Source organism: Dicentrarchus labrax, unplaced genomic scaffold, assembly GCF_905237075.1.
Source record: "Dicentrarchus labrax unplaced genomic scaffold, dlabrax2021, whole genome shotgun sequence".
NCBI classification, from domain to species: Eukaryota; Metazoa; Chordata; class Actinopteri; family Moronidae; genus Dicentrarchus; species Dicentrarchus labrax.
Window position 1 is genome coordinate 8,239,451 of NW_026136705.1, and position 21,582 is coordinate 8,261,032.

Consider the following 21,582-nt stretch of genomic DNA (forward strand, 5'->3'; position numbering starts at 1 on the left):
CTCCGACCGGTTGGGTTTAGAGAGAGGAACATAGAAGCTCACTATCTTATATCCTTTTGGTATGTTACAGTCACATCAACGAAGCACCATCCCCTTCACATAGTGTCCACTTCCAATGTTTGTTCACAACTTTTGCCAGAAAGACGCAGGAACACAAATCACTATATACACATATATACACACTGTACATGGCAATGGCAAATGAAAACACACAAAAATAAAAAGCAATGTCCTTCAGGTTTGAAAGAAACTGTTATTAAACAAAACTAAATACTACTTGACCATGACAGCCAACACTCACACACTCCACCCTGGAGAAAACCCAAGTAGTTGCTCACACTTCTTATCTGTACCGGGATAAATCTTTTAAGAAATGTTCTTAAGAACAGTCCAAAACTTTGACTTATGAGTCAATAAATTCTTAGTAAATAGTAGGACATTAACTTTTACTGAAGTTACTTTTAGCTTATTTATACACAACTTCTAAGTGTGACTCCCTAAAATACATATAAAGGTCAGGTTGGACCTCAGCTTTGGCAGCATCATGACCTTAGGAGGTGGAGTGTAGGATGTAGGAATTTATAAAAGCCCAGGCACATAACACATGATGAGACAAATTTTTTCTGATGGCTGGCTGATGCACCACCAGAAAACAATTTTCCACATTTCACAAGTTCAACTTTCAGTCACAAGTTGCCAACCTATGAACTTAAAGGACAGAGTCATATCTTTTGTATGGGGATGATGGGGGGAGGTTTTTTTTTTTCTTAAAAATGTAAATGAATTCCATGATCTGTTATGGCCTCATTTTAGACAAAGTGATATGCTTCAGTTCAATGAAAAAAGACATGTATTTGAAGATTTAGAAATAATTTTTTTTATTGATTTCTAATATCACCTTTATATATTTGTATTCAGTTATTTACTAATGTGCCACAATATTGAAATGTTTTTGAGTTAGTGTAATTGTTTGCAATTAAATATGCATATATTTCCCCTAAAGTCTCCATGCCACTCTCTTGCCACCCCATGAATATCTTTCTAGATCCGTCATTGTCAGGTGTGCTACAGTGGGACACTACCTCTTGTCCTACACCAGACTGTACACTAGGTGGCAGGGGAGAGCCACAGTGAAGGTTTGGGAAATGTTTTCACAGGGTTTCTTACCTTGTTGACATGTTGCTTTGCTTGGTTATTTTCTAAAATTTCACAATACAACTCTGAGCCATTTCCACATACACACTCCACTCATATATCCCCCAGCTGTTTTCTCTCACTGCTCTGTTTTTTATGTGACATTTGAGCCCTGCTATGGCTACAGTGACCTTGAAGCTCTGCTGTGAAGCAAAGAGGCAGCAGCACCAGTGCTCAGCGATGTGGTCAACCCACATAAAATCTTCCACAGAGGAAAAATACACTGCTGATGGTTTATGAACGGAATTCGGACTCAAGGCCGCGGACACTGAATCATCCTCATAATTCATTGTAACAGAAATTAGTCAGGGCACACATGCATGCAAACACACAGACAGTGTGTGTAGAGCAGAATAAAACATAAAATACTGCAGGGGAATGCTCTGTCCTACTCTGTCCTCCTCAACGGTACAGTTAATGCAATTAGTGTAATTAGAAGGGTCCCCAGGGTGCGGTGTAGAGAGGGGGCGGGGGGGTTTAGGGTCTGGGGTGTAGGAGGTGGAGAAAGGACAGGACAGGCCTTTCCTCAGGAAAACATATCACCTTCCACCACAAAAGAGCCCGTCAGGAAACCACAGGCAGCCACATTGCTCTCTTGAGTCACAGAGTACTTTCGGACACACTCTCACACTCATCAGTCACACACACACACATGCACACACTCCACAGCCTGGCAGCCTGCACAGCCAGCACACTCCAGGATGACATTGTACTGAAACACTGCAAGGCAATCTCATCAGGTAAGTCTCATTCTCTGCATTTTTCCCATACATAAATTGGTGCCTAGCCATTTGTTGTGTTCTTCAAACAGTTATTGTCACTCTCAGAATTTGCAAACCTGTTATTTGTGTTGTCCAGTGATCTTGTAAACAAGGAAATCACACTTACATGTTGTTTTTGTGATGTTGTGGTGAGAAAACTCAGATTGAGGGAGATTAGTTCACAAGATTTTATTTTAACTTTGTGAGGACTGAATTGTTTGACAAAAATGCCTGAACACATTAATTTAGATTAAATGTAAAAAATAATATGTGAAAATGAAAATAAATTTAAGGAGCTGTTATGTTAAGTAATTTTAAACTAAGTGATAGGCTCAAGTTAAATGAAAAAAGATGTAAGCTGTATTTGCCTGAAGATTTGGGAATAAAACAATTGATTTCTAATGCCACCTTTAGATATTTCTATTCAATGCTTTAATAATGTGCCACAATAATCTAATGTTTTTAAGTTCACATATCTTCATTTTATTTTTGAATAATATTGATAATATAGTGTACACCTGCTTTAAATACATGTATAGAGAACCATATAATGTCATTATATGGTTGCTTTTCATAAATGCTTCATGTCTAATCATTTTCAAACTATAATGCGACACTGCTGCAACTCAAACCTGAGGAGTCTGAGGTTCCTATTGGAGTTCTTTTGAAAACGATCAACTTTTATGAAAAATACTGAGTGACTGTGTATGCATATCATACCTCTCTATGTGCTGACTAAACGATACAAATGTCAAGATTTACATTAGAATTACATTGTCTCCATGATTTCAGTATAGAGGCCACCTTGTTACCACAGAGTCCTTATTTTGAATCCAATTCCAAGTCCCACTAAAAACCAGACAGTTGACCCCACTATCTAGACTGGAGCTGGTCAGTGGGAAGCAGCTGAGGACTGTGGTTACACAAGGAAGCTTCCAGGTGTGTATATATAACTACAGATAAGAGAGAAGATGCTGTCGATTAAGAAAATGAATGTGGATTGTTCAAATTCATTATAAAGAAGATGGCCTTTAATTCAGAGTATTTGCTTTACAAACGACAATTCTTATTTTTCTCTTTCAAGATGTGCTATACCTGAAGGCATTAAAGTAAGGGCACAATTATGTTCCCACACCCTTAATCTATTAAAGTTTACATCTTGGTTCATTTATTAAGACTATATTATATTATATATCATATATATTTAGTTTGAGAGCAAAAATGTTTAAAAGTAAAAGTATAGTAGAAATGATCTTTGAATAATAGGTGTTACAAACACAATTTCAGTAAAAAAAAAAAAAAAAAAAAGCTTTAATTGTGCATTCGATGATAACGAAGTCAAACACCAATGCTAAAGGAAATGTTCACATTTTTGTCTATCTTAAAACAATACTCACATGCACATATGTGCTTTGAAACTGGTGGCTGTAATCATTCCTCCTGTCTGTACTTTGTGTTTTCCTGGACAGTGTTACCTTGCTGAGCTGCAGGGGATCGATAGTACCAAAAGAGGGAATTTCGTAGGTCTTGGCTAACTCAGACTCTTGGTGCCTCATATTAGCTTTGGCTGAATTTTGGAATGCATTTTTGCACAGAACAATGACTATGGATGTTGTTGGAACTTACAGCAAACAAAAAACATTTTAATGACCATTATGGGCATGTGAGTGTTGCTTTAAGGCAAAATGAAAATAATGTGTATGACAGACAAAGAACAGAGGACTAGTTTCTGATGTGTAGAAGAAAACATGAATCAGCTCCCCTTGATACCATATGGGAAACGGTTGTGTTACAGCTCCATAACGTAAGCCAGCCAGAGCACTGAGTTGTTAGTGTAAAATCATGGCATCATTTCTATAATTTAGATTTTAATTCATAACAATCAAACAAGGAATATTTTGACCTCTTAGAATTGTAAAATATTGAGTGGTTAAACTTTTTGTTTACTATTTAACCTTCATTTAGAGGTCCTTAAAAGGAAAGACCAAAATGACCATGTCACTGGTATTAAATCTAAAAGGCATTGACCTTTAGGCATTGAGTATCCAGTGTTTTTGTGTGTGTATTACATTCTTTAGTGGTCCTTTTCTGACAAAATCTTTGTCATAAATGTCACTCTTAAAGATATAGTTTTTAAATATATGACAGATTCCTAATATTAACAAAAAATTAAAAATAAAATTTAAAAAAAAGAAACTATAGAGTCTGGAAAAGCAGTCAATGACCCAGATTTTGTCTTGGTATTGCAGTAAAAAGTCCAGATAATGCAATATACAGGAACTCTCCTGCCACTGTATTACCCAGTTAACATAATTATTTGTTTCTGAATTGTAAAATATTTATTTGAAGTTGCAGTTCAGCACGTGTAAACACAGCAATATTTTGCATACGTATTTCCTATTTGCTTAGTGAAGCATTGCATAACCACCATGTGAAAGGATGTTTTTCATTCCGGTTACATAAACCATGCACCACCAGAAAAAACAATTTTCCACATTTCACAAGTTCAACTTTCAGTCACAAATTGCCAACCTATGAACTTAAAGGACAGAGTCATATCTTTTGTATGAGGATTTATGAGGTATTTTGCAAGATATCCTGATTATTAATTCTCTGTGGTATCAATATTGCCACACCAGGTCCCTATGGGCTCTGTTTTACCCAATTAATAGTGTTTATATGAATGTCAAAAAAGGTTAATTTGATGATCAGATGCTCATATATTTGACCTTTTTATTGTTTGGTTGAACACTTTAACTTAGGCTGACATTGTGTTCTTGTATTGCAGTTTGGTAAAATCTCAAGCGCAACCATGCCTATTCTGAAGAAGCTCCCGGGAAGGTCCAAGAGCTGCCACGAGTTCCCCAGAGTGAATGGTGAACTGATCCTGCCCCGGCTGGACTTGGACCTCAGGGACTTGAATGATCTCAATGATCTGAAGGAGCTGAAGGACCTGAACAAGAACCTGAACCCCTTTGAGGATGTGGACCTGGATGAGGACGAGAGGCATGGAGGTGAAATGGGCCTCATCATGGGGGAGGTCAGGGGCAACCTCCAGCTCAGGTCTTCCCGTGACGGCGAGGAGGAGGAGAACGAGGTAAACGCAGAGAGGCATGGGGCAGGGAATCCCAAAGGGAAGCCCCTCAGGGGGACCCTGGAGCGGATCTGTGGAGTTTCGCCCCTCAAAACCCTTGGAAAACTGGGGAAGGGACTCCGCATATCAGGACGCAATGTGTGGGGGAACAACTCTCCCCACTACAGCCCTGGAGACTCAAAGACTCTCCCACCAGAGAGGGAGAAAAGGAAAGGACTACGCAGGAGCTCCGAAGGAATTATGACTCTGCTCCGGTGAGGAGGGGTGGGGAGGAAGAAGAGTTAAAATCTTAGAAGATTTTAGCTGTTGTTTATATAAAGAGGAACATGTTTTAGATGCTTCAGCAGTTGTGGATAACGGAAAAAGGGATATATAATATCTTTGATTAAGACTAGTATTATTATTTAGTATATACTGAAAGAACCCAAAGAACTACATGATTTTGTAAGATTATAAGGCGAAAAAGGGGGAACATTTTAATGCATTCCACATTTTTATAGAACCATGGTGCAATCCGTCCATCCATTGGATAAAGTAAAAGAAAATGTTAGGAAAAGCTTGTGTGACAAAAAAATATCTTGCCTAAGTACAAAAGCACATTTTTAGGAATCAACAGCAAGAGAATATCCAATAAATAAACAGCAAATAGCATCCCTAGAAATCACTGGAAATGAAAAGGACCCATACAAAATGTATTGTAGCTATGGCAGAAAAACAGCTGAGTTCTGAGTCCCAGAGGAGGTATTGTTACCGTTGCTGTTCAGTAATAGAATAGCATATAGTGTGCTTATTTCCTGAGGAGTTATGTAATATGCTATTGCAACTTGTTGATCTACGGAAACCTCTTTTGTTTTTCAGTGACATGTCGTGTACTTGTTGAGCTTACTGAATGAGACTATTTTTAACTGAGGCCGTCATGCTTGCAGTACCACAGTTTAGCAGATGATTGTATATGTGTATATACAATCTACTGTACAATACAATACAAACCTCAAGCCTCATAATTGCCATTTCTATTGAAGCATTCCTATACATGCAAATTATGCAGCCTTAGAGCGATCTTATTTAGAGGGCTTTGGGGGCAGTCATTCATGTTCTTTGTTGCTGTTGTGGATACTTTGCAGCTTTACAGGTCGACGTAAGGAGGAGCGCAGAGAAAGCCTTCCCTGCGGAAACCTGAGCACAGACAGCGAGGCGGAGGCTTCCAGGCGGCCCTCCTTCCTCAGGATGGTCAGTCTGGGCAAGCTGAAGAGGGAATCCATGTCAGACAAGGCATCCCAAGAGACTGAGGAGGAAACAGAGGAGGAGGAGCCAGTGGTGAAAACCAGAGAGCCCCTCTCAGGTAACAATCAAGGAAACATCAAGTGTAAAGAGTCTGGGTCCTGCTCAAAAAAATAATTTACTTATCATGGGACCAAGAAGAATCTGCCTTTTGCGAGGAGTTTCTCCTACGTTAGAGAACTTTGCGCTCAAGCTTCAGTAGTACTTCCTCCCAGTCCTAGACAACTCACTGATGAGTCTGAGAGGTCCCCTGAGTCACTGGGTTCAATCACGACAGACTGTGAAATCAGGAAATGACCGCACTTCCTCCAACCCCAGGTTCCTCTAGATAGAAGTTCAACCAAGCTACTGTTCACAGACTCCACAGGGAACCTTGCTAGGAATAGAAGAGTGTGCAGAATGAGCAACAAACAAGCCAGTTTGTCAGTCAGGCACATGTACAACTACTCAATAACAATAAAAACAGATATAACCTTTACCTGTTTGTTGGTCAACCCTGTGTTCTTTATTTGCTCCCCACAGTACTGGAGATCCTTCAGTTGGTCAACCACAGGGACCTTCTCCTGGCCGACACACATATTCAGGAGCTGGAGCGAGAGTGTGAGCTGCTGTCTCTCCTGCCGACTACAACTTCCCCCACCCTCACTCCTACCCTTTGTCCCAGCACCCCTTCCGGCATGATCCTCTTATCATCCTCATCCTTAGATGAATCCCTCAGCTCCAATGCAACACTGGACTCGAGCCGGCGGAAGGCTAAGGACGTGGAGCTCCTGTACGAGGCCCTGCAGAGGGAGATGTGGGATGTAGTGCGGGAGTCCCTCCGCCAACCCAGTGCAGGTCCCAACCTAGGGCTGGTGGTGCTTGTGATCCAACAGGAGGAGCATGCTGATGCTGCCTGGGGTCTGAGAGAGGAGACCAAGCCAGAGCAAGAGGTCCCCCAGATCCAGCCTAGCCAGCGTCCTCGGCGACTGAAGGCAAAGTGGAGGCAGGCTGTGGCGGAGGCTGCAGACTGGAGCCTGCCACATCAGGTAGACACCCAGGCGGGCCAGCTGGCTTCATACCTGGAGCGCCTGAGGAGTCGGATGGTGGATGACCTGGATGCAGCAAGGAGGAACGCTGTATCCATTTACCCAGAGGAGTTTGCTGCATTCCAGGTGTATCTGGAAAGTTATCACCAAGCTGTGGCCAAACGTCTTCGAACCATTACGAGCGGCCCACTGCAAGTCACAGACGTCTATGCACTACTGGACTGGTTCTACAACATCTACAACAGGTATGGTACCTTATTAGACAGCAAACCTGTACACTCCCATCCAACATTGACAAAATTGTATTACAAACCTCAAAAATTTTACTTCTTTTGTGATGATATGTGATTTTCTATCAGGGATGTCCTAGGAACCATTGGCACAACCACACCGATCAGCTATGCTGCACTGGAACCCATTCTGCCCCAAGACACTGTAGACAGGCTGGAACAAGACTGCATCAGTATTGTTAGGGTAAGAAATCTTACTTTCGCGTGACTGTTCCTTAAAGAATCTTGATAGTAGACACATTTTAATTTTATGCCATGATTTTTCAGGAGAAGGTGACAGTCGAGCTGATTCAGGTTCTGGATGAAGAGGAGAGGCGATGGGCCCAGACTTTGCACATAGAAGAGTATCAGTCCAACCTGGCACGCTCGATCATTCAGGTACATTGTCGCTTAATTTTCACAGTGAAAACCCTCTTTGAAACAGACTTTTTTTTGTATTTGGTACATTTCTTCTTAGCCTGAGATACAGCTGTCTTATCGCTCATGTCTTTCATATTTCCAGAGGTTGAAGGTGGACTTGGATAGATCTACATCTGTAAACCAATTTCTAGGGGCAAGAGTTGCTCGCTGTAGTCTTATTGGACTGGCTGACTTTCTCTACAAGTGAGTATCTATCTATCTATCTATCTATCTATCTATCTATCTATCTATCTATCTATCTATCTATCTATCTATCTATCTGTATCATAGAAGCATAAAATCTGAGTTTTAACCATAAGACGTGTGATTTACAGGGAGTGAAAAACAAGAGTTAGAACTACTGATGTTAGAATATGGTCTATATTTTTCTTTTTTTAATGCGCTGGTATTTACTCTTTTAAAGAAGTCTTAACTTGAGTATTTTTACAGGATAAGACAGGATTTCTCATTTTAAGACTATATTAGTATTCAGTAGGTTCTCATAAAACCTTCATGTTCTAGTTTCCAGAGGAAGGTGGAGATGTTTCATGACACTCAGGCAGAATTTGGAGACCGAGGGGACGGATATGTTTCCAGGACCATAGCCCTGGTCAACTGTTGCCCTCCTCTCAGGTAGATAAATGATTCATTATTCCACTGAACATTTTCTCCATTTTTACTTTTTAATTAATTTAAAGGTTTACAGTAATTTACTGCAAGTTCAGCTTCATATCGCCTGTATAACCTGTAGATCCTTCGTGGAGCGCTGCAGGCAGTGTGACCCACAGGGCAGCGAGGAGTCAGCGCAGAGAGCCAACTCCTCCTTGGACAGGATCATCAACCAGTCAGTGAGGGTGCTGACTGACAGACTGTTTGAGCACATCAGGGTGAGTAAGTTACGAGAATCGCCCCTTCGCAGACCCTAAAAATAGTTTTCCTTTAACAAGACTTCCACCATATACAGGATATATGATTCAGTGAGGTTTGTCTGTATGACTGTCCATCACCTAAACACCCTTTTTCCTGTTTTTCTTAGTTCAGAATTGTCAATCAATTAGATTTCCACAGAAGGGCTCACTGTGGAAAACACCGCTTACAACCATGACGCAATAGAATTTGTTAAAAACAGACTGAATAACACTACATATACAACTAAGGTGACACATGTGTATAACAAAAAGTTTAAAATATTACTTTAAGCCTCTACAAAGAGATTGAATTTTGTGTTGATTTTGGCAGCCTCTGTGGACAAAAGCAGTAATGTATCTATCGCATCGTTTCATTTATTTCAAGAGGAAGTCGACCCAGTGTCAGTCATCAAGAATAACTATATAGTAATAGCCTATCTTCTTATAGATGGTCCTTGTTCAAGTACAAGTAAACACATATATTTACTAGTTAAAAGTACTCATTATGCAGCCTAAAGACTACTGTCAGTGTTTTAATGTTACACATTTCATTATTTTAGACCTACTCTATCTGAAAAGTGTCCTGAGAGAACTTGGGTTATGAATTTCAAACGACTACTGATGCATAAATGTGTAAGCAGCATTTTATTGTTGTAGCTCGAGGTAGAGCTAAAAAACACTGTTTAATTCCGTTTTAACAATCCATCATATTTTATAGGATGATCATATGTAAAATCGTGCTATCAGCCATCAGATAAATGTAGTGCAGTAAAAACAATTTACCTCTGAAATCTAGTGGAGTAGAAGTATAAAGTAGCAAAAACGTTAGATACTCAAGCAAAGTACTTCAACAATGCATTAAGTACTGTACTTGAGTAAATGTAATTTGTTTGTGTACACTGTTAATAAGAACTTGGTCTATTGTTGTTTCAGCCTTTCTTTGACAAACTGATCAAGAGAAAATGGTTGAACAACACTGAGGCCTTTGAGGCCATTGAAGCCAGCATTAAACAACACTTCAAGAAGTTCCGAAGGATGGACTGTCCACCTTATCAGGTAACACTTGTTTGATCAAACAGCTGGTTTAACATGTGTAAGTGCTCTGTAGCATTTGCTTGAAGGTTATATGTGAGCAGTTAGTGATACTGTGTTACTGACTGATAGACGCTGGTGGGTGAGGTGCACCGGCGGGTCCTGGTGGAGTATGTCCGAGCCATCATGCGGGGACGGGTCATCTGCACATCCTCCAAAATGAGGAAGAGGATGGCTTTCCGCCTGCAAGATGAGGCCAAACAGCTTAAAGGACTCTTTAAGGATCTGGTAAGTCTGTACTTGGATCAGCCAATCCGGGCACTGTTAGTCTGACATAACCTGCAATGGACATATACTCAAGGGACCCTGAGTATTATAAATAATTCCAAAGTGCTGATTCTTAAAAACACTGAGCAGAGCTGGCGCAGGGAATGCAGCGTCTGGTGGCTGTGAATGGAGCCTGACCCTCGAACTTCCTAGGTCAGGAATAACTCAGACAGTGTTGATACAGTGAGCTCTGAAAAATGGCTGCCGTCAGTGAGATGGAGATGGATGAACCGGGCTTACGTTAGCACTCACCATGAGGGGGGAAGAGGGTGTAAAGCAACTAGGCCTAACAGTGTGGCATTTACCCCCTTTCTGTGCGCGAGTTCAAACAAGTGTCCGTCACCTCGGCTGACAACAGGAAGCCGCTGTGTTCAGAAGGAACTTCCTGTTCCTGTCAGCTGGCCGGCTTTGATGTGGCTCTGGGATGGCCTTGATGGCCTTTTTCGCCGAGGAGCGGGATGAAGTGTCTGTGGAAACTGGGAACTTGGAGGTGGGGGTTAAGTTTTTAATGGCTGTCTAAAAAAGACGTCGTTATTTTTAGTGAATGCCAAGCCAAAGAATTCTGCTTTCTTTTTCCTGAGTGTTTGACGGAAAAACAGGACAGAGAAAAACAGAGGTGGAGTTTTGTTATTCACTCAGTAAATCACCCAAATGTTTGGCCTTTGGCCTTTAGAGGTATTAATCTGTGTTTCCTCTGACGGTTTAATTGTTCACTGCTAGGCCTCATCTTAAAAACACTAGTTTAATCGGAAAAGAAGCCATTTGGATGAACAGTGATAACCAATAACAAGTGCAGTGAACTTTGCATTTTGGTGGAACAGATTTCAAAAGAAAGTCCAATTTAATTAATAATTTTAAAGATCCCCTCCAGACATGTATTATGATATATACAAATAGTCTGCTTGGAAAAATAATAAGAATTTCCCACGTTAAAATCATTAAAAATCATCTCCTTCTTCTGCCTCATTAAAACTTCCAGAATCTCTGAATATGCAAATGTGGTTCATTGCTAAGGTTTTGCTGCTGGACACAGGATGTCTCCTACTTCACTGTAAAGTCCATTCTCAGTGGATGTGCACTGGTGGCTTCAAGTTTCTATATCACACTGTACAAGTTGATACTGGACCAGGACTGACTTCCTTGTGATGTCACAAATCATGCTGGTAGGCCCCGCCCCTTAAAATCAGATGTTCAATGAGCTCAGAGAAACTTTCCACTTTCAGCAGATGAATGTGAAAACATCCTTCTAGTGTCAAACTCTGCACAGACAGCATTCAAACAGCACACTGTAGGAACAGGAAGAAACTGATTTAGGAGTGGACTTTAAGTTTTGTTAATGTTAATGTTAATTAAAGTCTCTTCTCTCTGCTTCAGGAATCAAGTTCATCCTGGTTGGACAGCATTATCTGCCACCTAGCTGACATTATTCTCCTGGAGGACACTCCATCCATCCAGATGGAGGTTGCTGTCCTGGTGAAAGAGTTTCCAGATATACGGTGAGTGGTTTAACAAATTAACAGTGTTGGAATGTTTCTATTGCAACCAGGAAGCGTCTATGAAAACAGATACTCTCTCTCTCACTCTACCCCCAAAGGTCCTATATTCTTTTATGCTTACTGCTACACATTCTCTGTGCTGTTTTTGGCACTTAGCCAAAGCAAGGAAAATGTAAGACTATGTATGTTGTTTTTTTTTTTGTGTTTTTTTTTTTGTCACAATGGATCAAAACAAGGAAAAGAGGCGCGGAAACATTTTTACATTAACTTTGCTATTTTTGGAGAGGAGTGCGGGTCTGTTTTGAGAATGGATGAAGCTGAGAGGCCTCATGGGGGGAGTCCCAGCCGCTGAGGCTGTTTGTGCACAGATTTAAGACTCAGGTGACGGTTGGCAACCAACGACCGTGTGTGACGCATAACCCTCGGCGGAGCAGACAGGAAGCTGCTGCCGAGTACTTCCTGTTCCTGCCACCCTGCAGGAGACAGACTGGTGCCACTCTTGGAATCAAAGAGGGAGAGGTGTAGAAGAGGAGAGCAAAACATAGTAGTTCAGACCTGGAGACATGCTAACTCATCGCTTAACTCACCCCTTTTGTTTACTGTATGGCATCCCCTGCTGGTATTTTAGGAGATCAGAGGCTGCCGGCCTTCCTTGAGTTTTCTGGGTGCTTCATTTAACTGCATTCATTCATGCACACGTGACTGTGTCTACACATGGGCATACGCGCATACACACCTAAATTCCAACTGTCGGCTTCTCCGGAAACAAAAATTTACTAATGTTTTTAGCTAGAAGTAGGGTTGTCATCAACTAATATTGACAATAATTGTGATATTTAAAAAGGAAATAATGATACTGTGTTAATAATACACATATGCACCTAAAATTACCTGAAAATAAGAATTGTTGTGTTTTCGTTATCTTAGTTGAGCCGTTTTCTACAGAATAAGTGGGTCCTCTTCTGTGGGGTAGCCCGGAATGGACAAACTAGACACTGGCTTTAGATAATGCCTTTTGTGTTTTTCATTCAAGCCGTTATCAAGTTGATTACAATCTGCAACTTCACCCCTAGATGCCACCAAATACTACACACAAGGTTCTTTAAACCACTTCCATATTGTTCTGTTCTCGCTTTGTGGTTCCAACATAGTAGGTGGCGGTAATGCACCTTAACACTGGTTGCCAGTTAGAAGCCATCAATAACAACAACATTTGGGTCCCTAGATTGTGTGACACTTGCTTTTTCCTCCTGGTTAGAACTTCATCACGTCAATGCTAATTCATCAAGAAGAACAACCAGAGATTTAATGGATTACTGTAAAAACTTGGGCTGCGCGATGTGGTAAAAAATGGCATCACAAATTTCATTTTCACTGAAAAAAACACTTAAAATCATGATGATGTGACATGTTTACTGGAGAAGAAGATTTGTAAGGGCATCAGTTCAGCTCTACAGTACTTTCTTATAATGCTGTCATGTACCTTTGTCAAAAAATTGCAGCTTCTGGAATTTGGATATTGCACTTGGCCGTATTGTGATTCATTGTGCAGCCCTAGTAAAAAACTCTTTTTTTGTCTTGTTAGACAATGACAAAGTATTACCGATATTTATATCATCAAAATTTCCAATCCTTCCCAGAAAAAGATCCTATGACTCAGAGAGATGTGACTGTTAGTAAGTCATGACAGCCTTTGGCGACACCAAACAGACCCAATTTCCATTAACACCCGTCTACCCCCCTTCCTCCCTGTATCCTTCCTCCCCACAGGAAGAAGCATGTCTCCACCCTGCTCAACATACGTGGGATGATGCGGCAGGCGGAGCGCCAGGAGATCCTCAACATCGTCAAAGACTTTGAATGCAGCAATGTCCTCATGTGCCGGGATCACGCCCTCTTCTCTGACATCCCCATCACCTCAGACGTGCACTGCATCAGTCTGGGTCTCCTCCGCCTCGCCATGACCGTCTCCAACTGGTTCTCAGAGCACCGCCTGAGGCGAAACCGCAGGACAAGTGCCAGAAACGCAACACCTCAACCTGCTGAGAGCCACAATATGGAAGACATAAACAAATTTCACAGAGAAGACTAGCTGTTGGTGTTAGGAGAGCAGTCACAGACATACTGTGAAGATACTGATGAGATGTACATGCACCTTGACCAAAAACTGATTGTACCAAATGTTATTACCAACCACGTAAAGAAACTTGACCTCAGGTACTCCTCGTACTGTACACGCTCACAAACTTAAGGACATTTCTCCGTCTCCAGATGTGCATTTTTTAATGGAAATGTGAAACAGACTGTGTATCATAATAGCTCACCATGACTTGTAGTATTCTTATGTTGATCTACACACCTACAGAAGTAAACAAGTGGTATCAAATATCCTCAAAATGTAACTTCTTCAGTCTTTTTTAGCCTTTTATTCCCTCACATCAGTGCAGGAATGACTGCCAGCAGATGCAATCTGATGTATTGCATATATTTACCCAACCATATATACCCATGCTCTGGTATATAGTCCATATGTATGTGAGGATATAGTGTATGGAAACGTAAATGTGTTGAACTCTCACTGTGAATGAAATGGATCTGTTGCTGGAAACGTAATAAAAACCCATTGACTGGGTCAACTGAACAGATTCAGCAGCTCTGTCATTGTGAGTGTAAATACAGAAAGGTTTTTGTCTGCATACTGTCACACTTATGTCAGCTCTAAAATGGATATCTTATCGTACAATTGTCTTATTCTGGCTTATTCTAACTTTAGGTGTTGTGGCCCCTAAACATGGGAGTGTCAGACACCGAGTCTACAGCTCTGTTAAACAATACATAAGGCACTTTGACAAACGGACAAGGGTCTGAGGGTCTGACGCAGGACCAGCTGCCAGTACATATACATACATACTTTATGCCTCGGCTGTTTATCTTAAGGATGTGACAGCTTTGTTCAGTACACTGAGAGCTTGAAATATGGGGCTCCACCACGGCTACTACATGACGCTCTGCCGCAGTACAACAAGCGGGGTCATACACCCCGAGGCCAACAACGGGATGTTTTTCGATAAACGAAGATTTCCTGTTGTCCACCGAGGTGCCAACGGATGCTTTTATTGGAGCCAAGTTTACGTTGTGCGCTAGGAGGGAACTTCCCCTCTGCTGTGCAGACTGAAGGTGCAGCAGCCACAGAGCTTTTTCATGTCCGAGCTGCTCGTGGGCTTCTCAAAACAAAGTCAGCCAGCCTCAGCAGGGGTCATTCTGCACGCTGACCCCTGCCAGAATCTGAATTTGAATGACCAGCTGGCTGCTTTGAAATGTAGAAATAACCCCTGAGGTCTGATGTCAGATTGTTGGATTTTACAGCTGGTGGTCGGACACCCCGACATATGTTTATCAGCATCTTATCGTCACCAGTGAGGCCTGTGTGGTAAAGTTTGGTCACAGGGGACATGAAGGGCCTCAGCTGATCTTGGTGATCCAATAAGTTTAAATATTACATTTTGTTGATGTTTTGCAACAACAGCTGATAAATATTACGTTAAGATATTTTTGGAGCTTTATATGCCTTAATTTGATGGGACAGGGCAGGTGAAGATAGACGGGGGGTTTGATATGCAGCAGCTCGGAATTAAACCTGGGCCACTGCGGTGAAGACTACATGGGGTGCACTCTACCAGATGAGCTACCGTGTGTAAATCTGAAATTTAAACATTATTTTTTTTAATTCATTTTTATCACACCAAGATTCCAGACACAAATAAAACATTAAAATCCTGCCTTTTTCATTTGAGTCATTGAAGTGTACCACCTAGTAATAGAAGCAGAAAACAACATATTAAAAGAAGTTCAAGATCCCCTCCAGACATGTTAATATACCATAATAATAATAATAATAGTAAATAATTATATGTGTCTGATATGGTTTTCCCAAGAAAATTAAATGAACCATTCTTACATAATCTCCTCCCTCATCCTCGTTGAAATATCCAGAAGTATACAAATATTGACCAAATGTTACTTGTGATATCACAAAATCCTGCTCATACGTGTTAAAATGAGATTTAAGGTGAGCATGGAGAAACTTTCTTCAGCTGATGAATGTGAAAACAAACTCTGCACATCCATCACTGCACAGTGGAGCTCAAACATCACGGTGAAGTAACTATAAGAAAGTTTTGACTGGAGGGGAATTTAAACGTTGAGTGAATATGGTGTCTACATATTTTCTCTGACACTCTCTGTTGAAAGTTACCTCTCGCCTGTATGTTTTGGGGTTAGTATTTCTGTCCATTAATGAGTAGCAGTGGTATTTTGTGATTAATCTATCAGAGGTTAATGATTCAGCGTAAATGATGCAGATGATGAAATGTGCATCAATTTTACAAGTTAAATATTGGCTTGGATGTGCACATATTAGCAAGATTCCTGTTTTGGACAGGTAGTTGAAAATTGTACAAGGCACCTGCATAATGAATGACAAGATATTAGACTGAATGTACTTTGATGTTTGGCTTCATGATTACAGTATAGTCCTATTTGTGCTTTTAATGGAGTCTTATCGTCTTAGAATGCATCATAATGGACAACGCAAGATTCAAACAGTTTTTAAGTAATTTTAGTAGATACATTTCAATTTGTTTTGTACTTATGCAATGCCAAATATTAACAGTATATATAGTATGCTATGATAGGATTTGACATTATTGTTACTGTTGACAGTCATTAGATAAGAGACCCCATTGTGGATGTGTATAAGTGGACTGTCTGTTTATCTGTTTTGCTCCAGAGTGAATGTCATGACAGCCCATTGCTCAGAGATGAGTTAATTACTTGCGTGATTAACTGATTGTTAAATGTTTCTGACCGTCTATCACGTTCAGTCCTGCAGCAACTTCCTCAATGACATGTGTTTGATTTGTGCAAACTAATGCACCACCAGGGAAAGACTTATATATGTCTAAAAAAAAACTTAAATATTTCTTCAAGCTGTTTACTTGTTTCCAACAATAGATCTCAGATATCTCTGACCTTGGACTGCACCGTGCACTTGTTTTTATTTTTAATATGTTCCACGAATTTGTGGGACAGAACAGGAAGAACATTAAGTGAAGTTGGCATTGACTAAATGTTAAGTTTGGCAGTGTAGCTTCTGAGTCATATGTATATCTAAAAGCATTATCAGTTATCAGACATCCTTTCGTATAGCAGGCTGAAGGCGGATGCGGACTGCTGTTTTCCAGGTATCCCAGGCGGGGATTACCATACTGAGGAGGGCAGGTAGGAGTGAGGGCCAAACTCTTGGAGGTTTCCCTCGATCAAGCTGCTGAAGGTGGAACGGTCCACAGTATCACAATGCAATCCCTGGGAAGCACTCCCCTGCTTCCTCTCATTAACACAGCTCTGCGATGGAAAATCCATCTGGCTGGATTGGCTGTTTGTTTTCGGAAGCAAGCCGTGCCCTTTCTTTGTTCACACTGAGATGCACTTTTCATGGTTTGCTTGCTTCTCATGCAGTGCTCCAGATATCTAAAAGTACTCAATTAAAGATTGAGTGTTGTGGCTGACAGAGGCACATGTTTGAGGTCAGTTCTGAGCACTAGCGCTGCTTGTTTAGTCTAGACAAGACCTCTCCACTGTTTTTCCTCTCTTGCTTACATCTAGGTGTTATAAGATACATATCTTAGGCTATAGCAACCAGGGTGTCGGGGCCTCTACTGCGGGTCAACAATGCTTCATGGGGGATCGCAATGCTTTCTTGATTTTAAAGCATGTGTGGTGTCTGAAGGCCTATAAATTTAAGTTACATGTTATTATAAGTTCAAATGATATTCTTGTCAACCTATGCAGTGTTAGTAGGACATGAGGTTCAACGTCGTAATTCTTACTATGAAATGTTTAGGCTAGGGGCCTCTCAATGGCCTCTGACCTTTATCTTAGTAAATCCCCCATCTCCCTGCTTTACCTCACATATCTGTACTAGAACCAGATGTTTCTTTACTATTTTCTTGAATAAACAATAGACCTATTTAAAACCTATGTTCGACGCACATAGACAGAGCTGTTCATTTGGCAGGATGCTCTCCAAGCTCCCGGGGCTTGAAATAATGCTGTAAGTTTAAGAAATAAACCTTTATATACAATCAAGATGGTGTCAGCGGACTTCTCTTCAACACATCTTCACATCATCGCTACTTAATATACCACACATGCAAGAAACATAGTAGGCCTATATCTCAGCATCTGGTTCACTTCTGTGAATAAAAATAAATGTAAATTGTCTAATAGAACAATGAACAAACGTCAGGGACAAGAAGACACTGAATTTGTCAAAAAGAAGTCTATTGATAAAAAATACATAATGCAGACAGAGAATTGTATAAACAGTTGCCTTTACAGGAAATAATTCCCTTAAGGAAAAAGGTTGGGAACCACTGGGCAATGGGAAATATAAAAACTTGCCTCATATGAGACTCAAACTGCAGTCTCCTGGAGGAAGCTCACATCTTCCTTCCGTAACAGTCACTTTCCTTACTATACTAGTATACTATATACTTTGACTTCCTAAGGCCTTTTTATAAGAAAGAGCCAGAAGGCTGAAGACGAACTACTCGCAATACTGTAAGTATTGCATGTATACCTTCAGAGTAGTCTAAGTTGTAACCAATATGCCTTACTTGCACAGACGTCTTACAGCAGTAAGCACAATTCCTTATTTTACACTAATGTATAGAACATCTCTCATTACAATTTGCTGGAAGCTTCTTGTTGGCACACTTGAAAATCGATGTAGTACACCTTATGTAATGTATTTATGTTGAAAATACTAAATAAATTCACTTTTAGTAATAAAAACAAGAGAGTTACGTTACATCTAAATAATAATAAAGGTTTTGGGAATATTCAACAAGATTGTCTAATAAAATTTAGTCGACACAGTTCTTTAAAAAAATTAAGTTTGTCCCAACGTGTTTTCCGTCCATTTGGCACATGCGCACTGCGCAGTAACACTCGGCAAGAAAAGAGCGGCGGCCATTTCTGCGATTTACCTGTCTGCACCGAGTGCCCCTGCAACCTTTCGTGGATTTTCTGGTAAGTACATTAATTAACATAGCCATACTAATGAAAACGGAGTTTGAGTTTGTGAACAAAAAAGCGGTAGTGTTTTGCCGGAATGAAGACTGCCTTTCCCATTAAATTGAACCATAGATATATATACTGACTAGATGTCACCTTGGGCTTCTAAGCATACGTCAACACCGCCGCCATCTTGGAGCGGGGTTCTGAACGGCCAAATTAGTTTTCCCTCATTCAGATCAGTTCTAAAGATGCCAGACTTTTGTGCTGCTTATGGATGTTCAAACGAAAGAACTGAAAAAAACAAACAGCAAGGGATAACATATCACAGGTGAGAATGTGTTTTATGATATTGAATGTTACGAAAGTATATTTCTGGTTATGAAATTATATTGTTTCAGTCTCATGTTTCAGTCCTTTATCGACGACCGCACCATGCTAGTTAGTTAGTTACCCATGCTAGTGCAAGTTAGTTTTGCCAGTTAGGAAAACCAACAATGAACAGAATGTATTTATATCAATGTAATATGATGGTAAGATGTTGGAAATTTGTCCACACAGTTGTGTCATTGTAGTTTGTAAAGTAATTTTGCTCGACAAGCTAGGTAACGTTAAGTAATGTTAATGTCAGTTGAAGAAAACCAACGATGAATGTGTTTATCAATATAATATGACTGCAAGATGGTGAAGAATTGCCAAATGTTTGTGTCAGTGTTAGTTTGTAAAGTAATGTTCAGGGCCGTTCACACGCTCATCACTTTCAGAGCGATTTGAGAACGATAAAAAGCTATTAGTCAATCAGAACCCATCACATGTTAGCCATCACATTATTTAACACTTGGAGAGACTTTGCTTGTTGTTGGTCAGTGTGGACGCTGTTATCGCTATGGTAAGTTATCGTTATCGTCCTCCCTGGTGAACCTTTACTTTGCTCTCACGTGGCTATGTCCCTTGAAGTACACTACGAAAATGCTATGGACTTTTGGATTTGTTTTGTTTGTAGATTCCCAAGCGATAAACAGAGACATCAGTCATGGGCAATAGCACTCAGGAGAGAGGGGTTTGAGCCAAAAGACCGCACCATACTGTGCAGCTGTCATTTTCGGCCTCAAGATTTTGACATGAGTGGACAGACCGTCCTTTTACGGCAAGGAGCGACCCCATCCATTTTTAAGTTTCCTGATCATCTTTCAAAAGTTTGTCACAGCATTTTTTTTTATCACAACATTTTGTAATTGATTACGTGTTCCTGTAAGTTCAAACAATTTCCCTTTTCTCCAGCAGCCTAGTTCATCCAGGTTAAACAGAACGTCAAACAAGGCAACTGAAGAATCTCCACACCCATGGTCCAACACACCTGTCAGGGGATTTGTAGGACCAGACCTCTTTCATCAGTCAATCTCAGTAAGTGAAATGATTTATCACCTTTGGATGCTTGGTGGATGTAACAGTGACATTTTTAGAAGTTAGGAGACAGGATGAAACCTACTGAGTTTGTAAATATTTTTTAGGATCATCAGTATGCCCTTGACCCAGTGAAAGCAAAAGAGAAGTTGGCTGTGAATCAGGAGAACGTGGAGAAGTTACGACGGGACTTGAGAAATGCGAAGGACAGGGAAAGAAGACAAAAGAAGACAGTGAGCTCCTTGTTGGAGGATTTAAAAAGAACAAGATGCTAACAGAGGAACTGGAGCAAAAGCTGGATTTCTACTTTGGTTGGTTGACTCGGTTCTCCCTCTCTCTCTTTGCATGTGTAGCATTTATAATTTTGTAGTAGTATGTCTCATCTCACCCCTTTTGATTGCCGTCTCAATATTGTTCCTGATTACTTACCTGAGAAATGTTTTTCAGTTGGTTGTAGAAAAAAAATGCATCTGAACAAATTGTCTCTAAATCAATCTGAAATATGTCTCTGTGAAACAATAATTATTTCCCTGAACCTTCCAGACCTTCCAGTTGAACTGTTCAAGCACGACCATGCCTTCACTCCTGCTCAACGGGAATTTGCTTTAACGTTGCATTTGTATGGACCTAAAGCCTACACTTACTTGAGGGAAACCATGAAGATACCACTCCCACATCCTCACACTCTTCTAAAGTAAATATAATATTTTCTACAACACAACATTTGTCAGAAATAGATGAAACTGATATGGCAATATGTGTTCTGTTGTTTATTGCTTTACCTGTAACAGATGGTTGCAGATGGCTTAGCGCCTGGGTTAAACACATCACTCTTAGACATGCTACAGAGACAGAAAAATGAAGACCCTGTTAGGTATGGGCGAGTGTGTCTTGTTTTGGATGGCATGTCTATAAGGAGACAAGTGCAGTACGACTCACACAAACAGACAATGATTGGTTTTGTGGATCTCGGCAGTGGAATAGATGAGACCAGCGTGGCAAGTGAAGCCCTAGTGTTTATGGTAGTCACTGGAAAATGCCTATTGCCTTTTACTTCATAAGCTCACTTAGACCAGATACACAGAGAATTTTGCTTCTGCACGCCTTGGAGGCACTTCATGAACGCGCATGAATCAAGTTGTGTGTGTCACAATGGATGGACATATATCAAACATTAACATATGTATGATGCTCGGATGCCAGCTAAAGCTGAATCAGCCTCTCAAGACATATTTTGTTCACCCTTCTTCAGGGAAAAAATGTGCTTGTGATCATGGACCCTTGCCATATG

General features: G+C 40.6%; 1 protein-coding gene across 1 annotated transcript; it reads left to right on the plus strand.

Moving 5' to 3' along the window:
- Window positions 1–1,728: 1,728 nt before the first annotated feature.
- Window positions 1,729–14,455, plus strand: exoc3l2a (exocyst complex component 3-like 2a). The gene is made up of 13 exons (XM_051401507.1): window positions 1,729–1,934; window positions 4,744–5,303; window positions 6,174–6,391; window positions 6,853–7,603; window positions 7,718–7,832; window positions 7,916–8,026; window positions 8,151–8,251; window positions 8,570–8,680; window positions 8,799–8,934; window positions 9,889–10,011; window positions 10,120–10,275; window positions 11,689–11,810; window positions 13,581–14,455. Exons 2-13 carry the CDS (start codon window positions 4,768–4,770, stop codon window positions 13,900–13,902), a joined length of 2,802 nt encoding a protein of 933 aa, XP_051257467.1. The 5' UTR covers window positions 1,729–1,934; window positions 4,744–4,767; the 3' UTR covers window positions 13,903–14,455.
- Window positions 14,456–21,582: the final 7,127 nt, after the last annotated feature.

Excerpts from the sequence above, each read along its gene's own strand:
- exoc3l2a (XM_051401507.1), top strand. The coding sequence starts at position 4,768 with ATGCCTATTCTGAAGAAGCTCCCGGGAAGGTCCAAGAGCTGCCACGAG. Across the intron at positions 7,604-7,717 it reads TTCTACAACATCTACAACAG|GGATGTCCTAGGAACCATTG; the intron begins GTATGGTACCTT and ends ATTTTCTATCAG. Across the intron at positions 8,681-8,798 it reads AACTGTTGCCCTCCTCTCAG|ATCCTTCGTGGAGCGCTGCA; the intron begins GTAGATAAATGA and ends TATAACCTGTAG.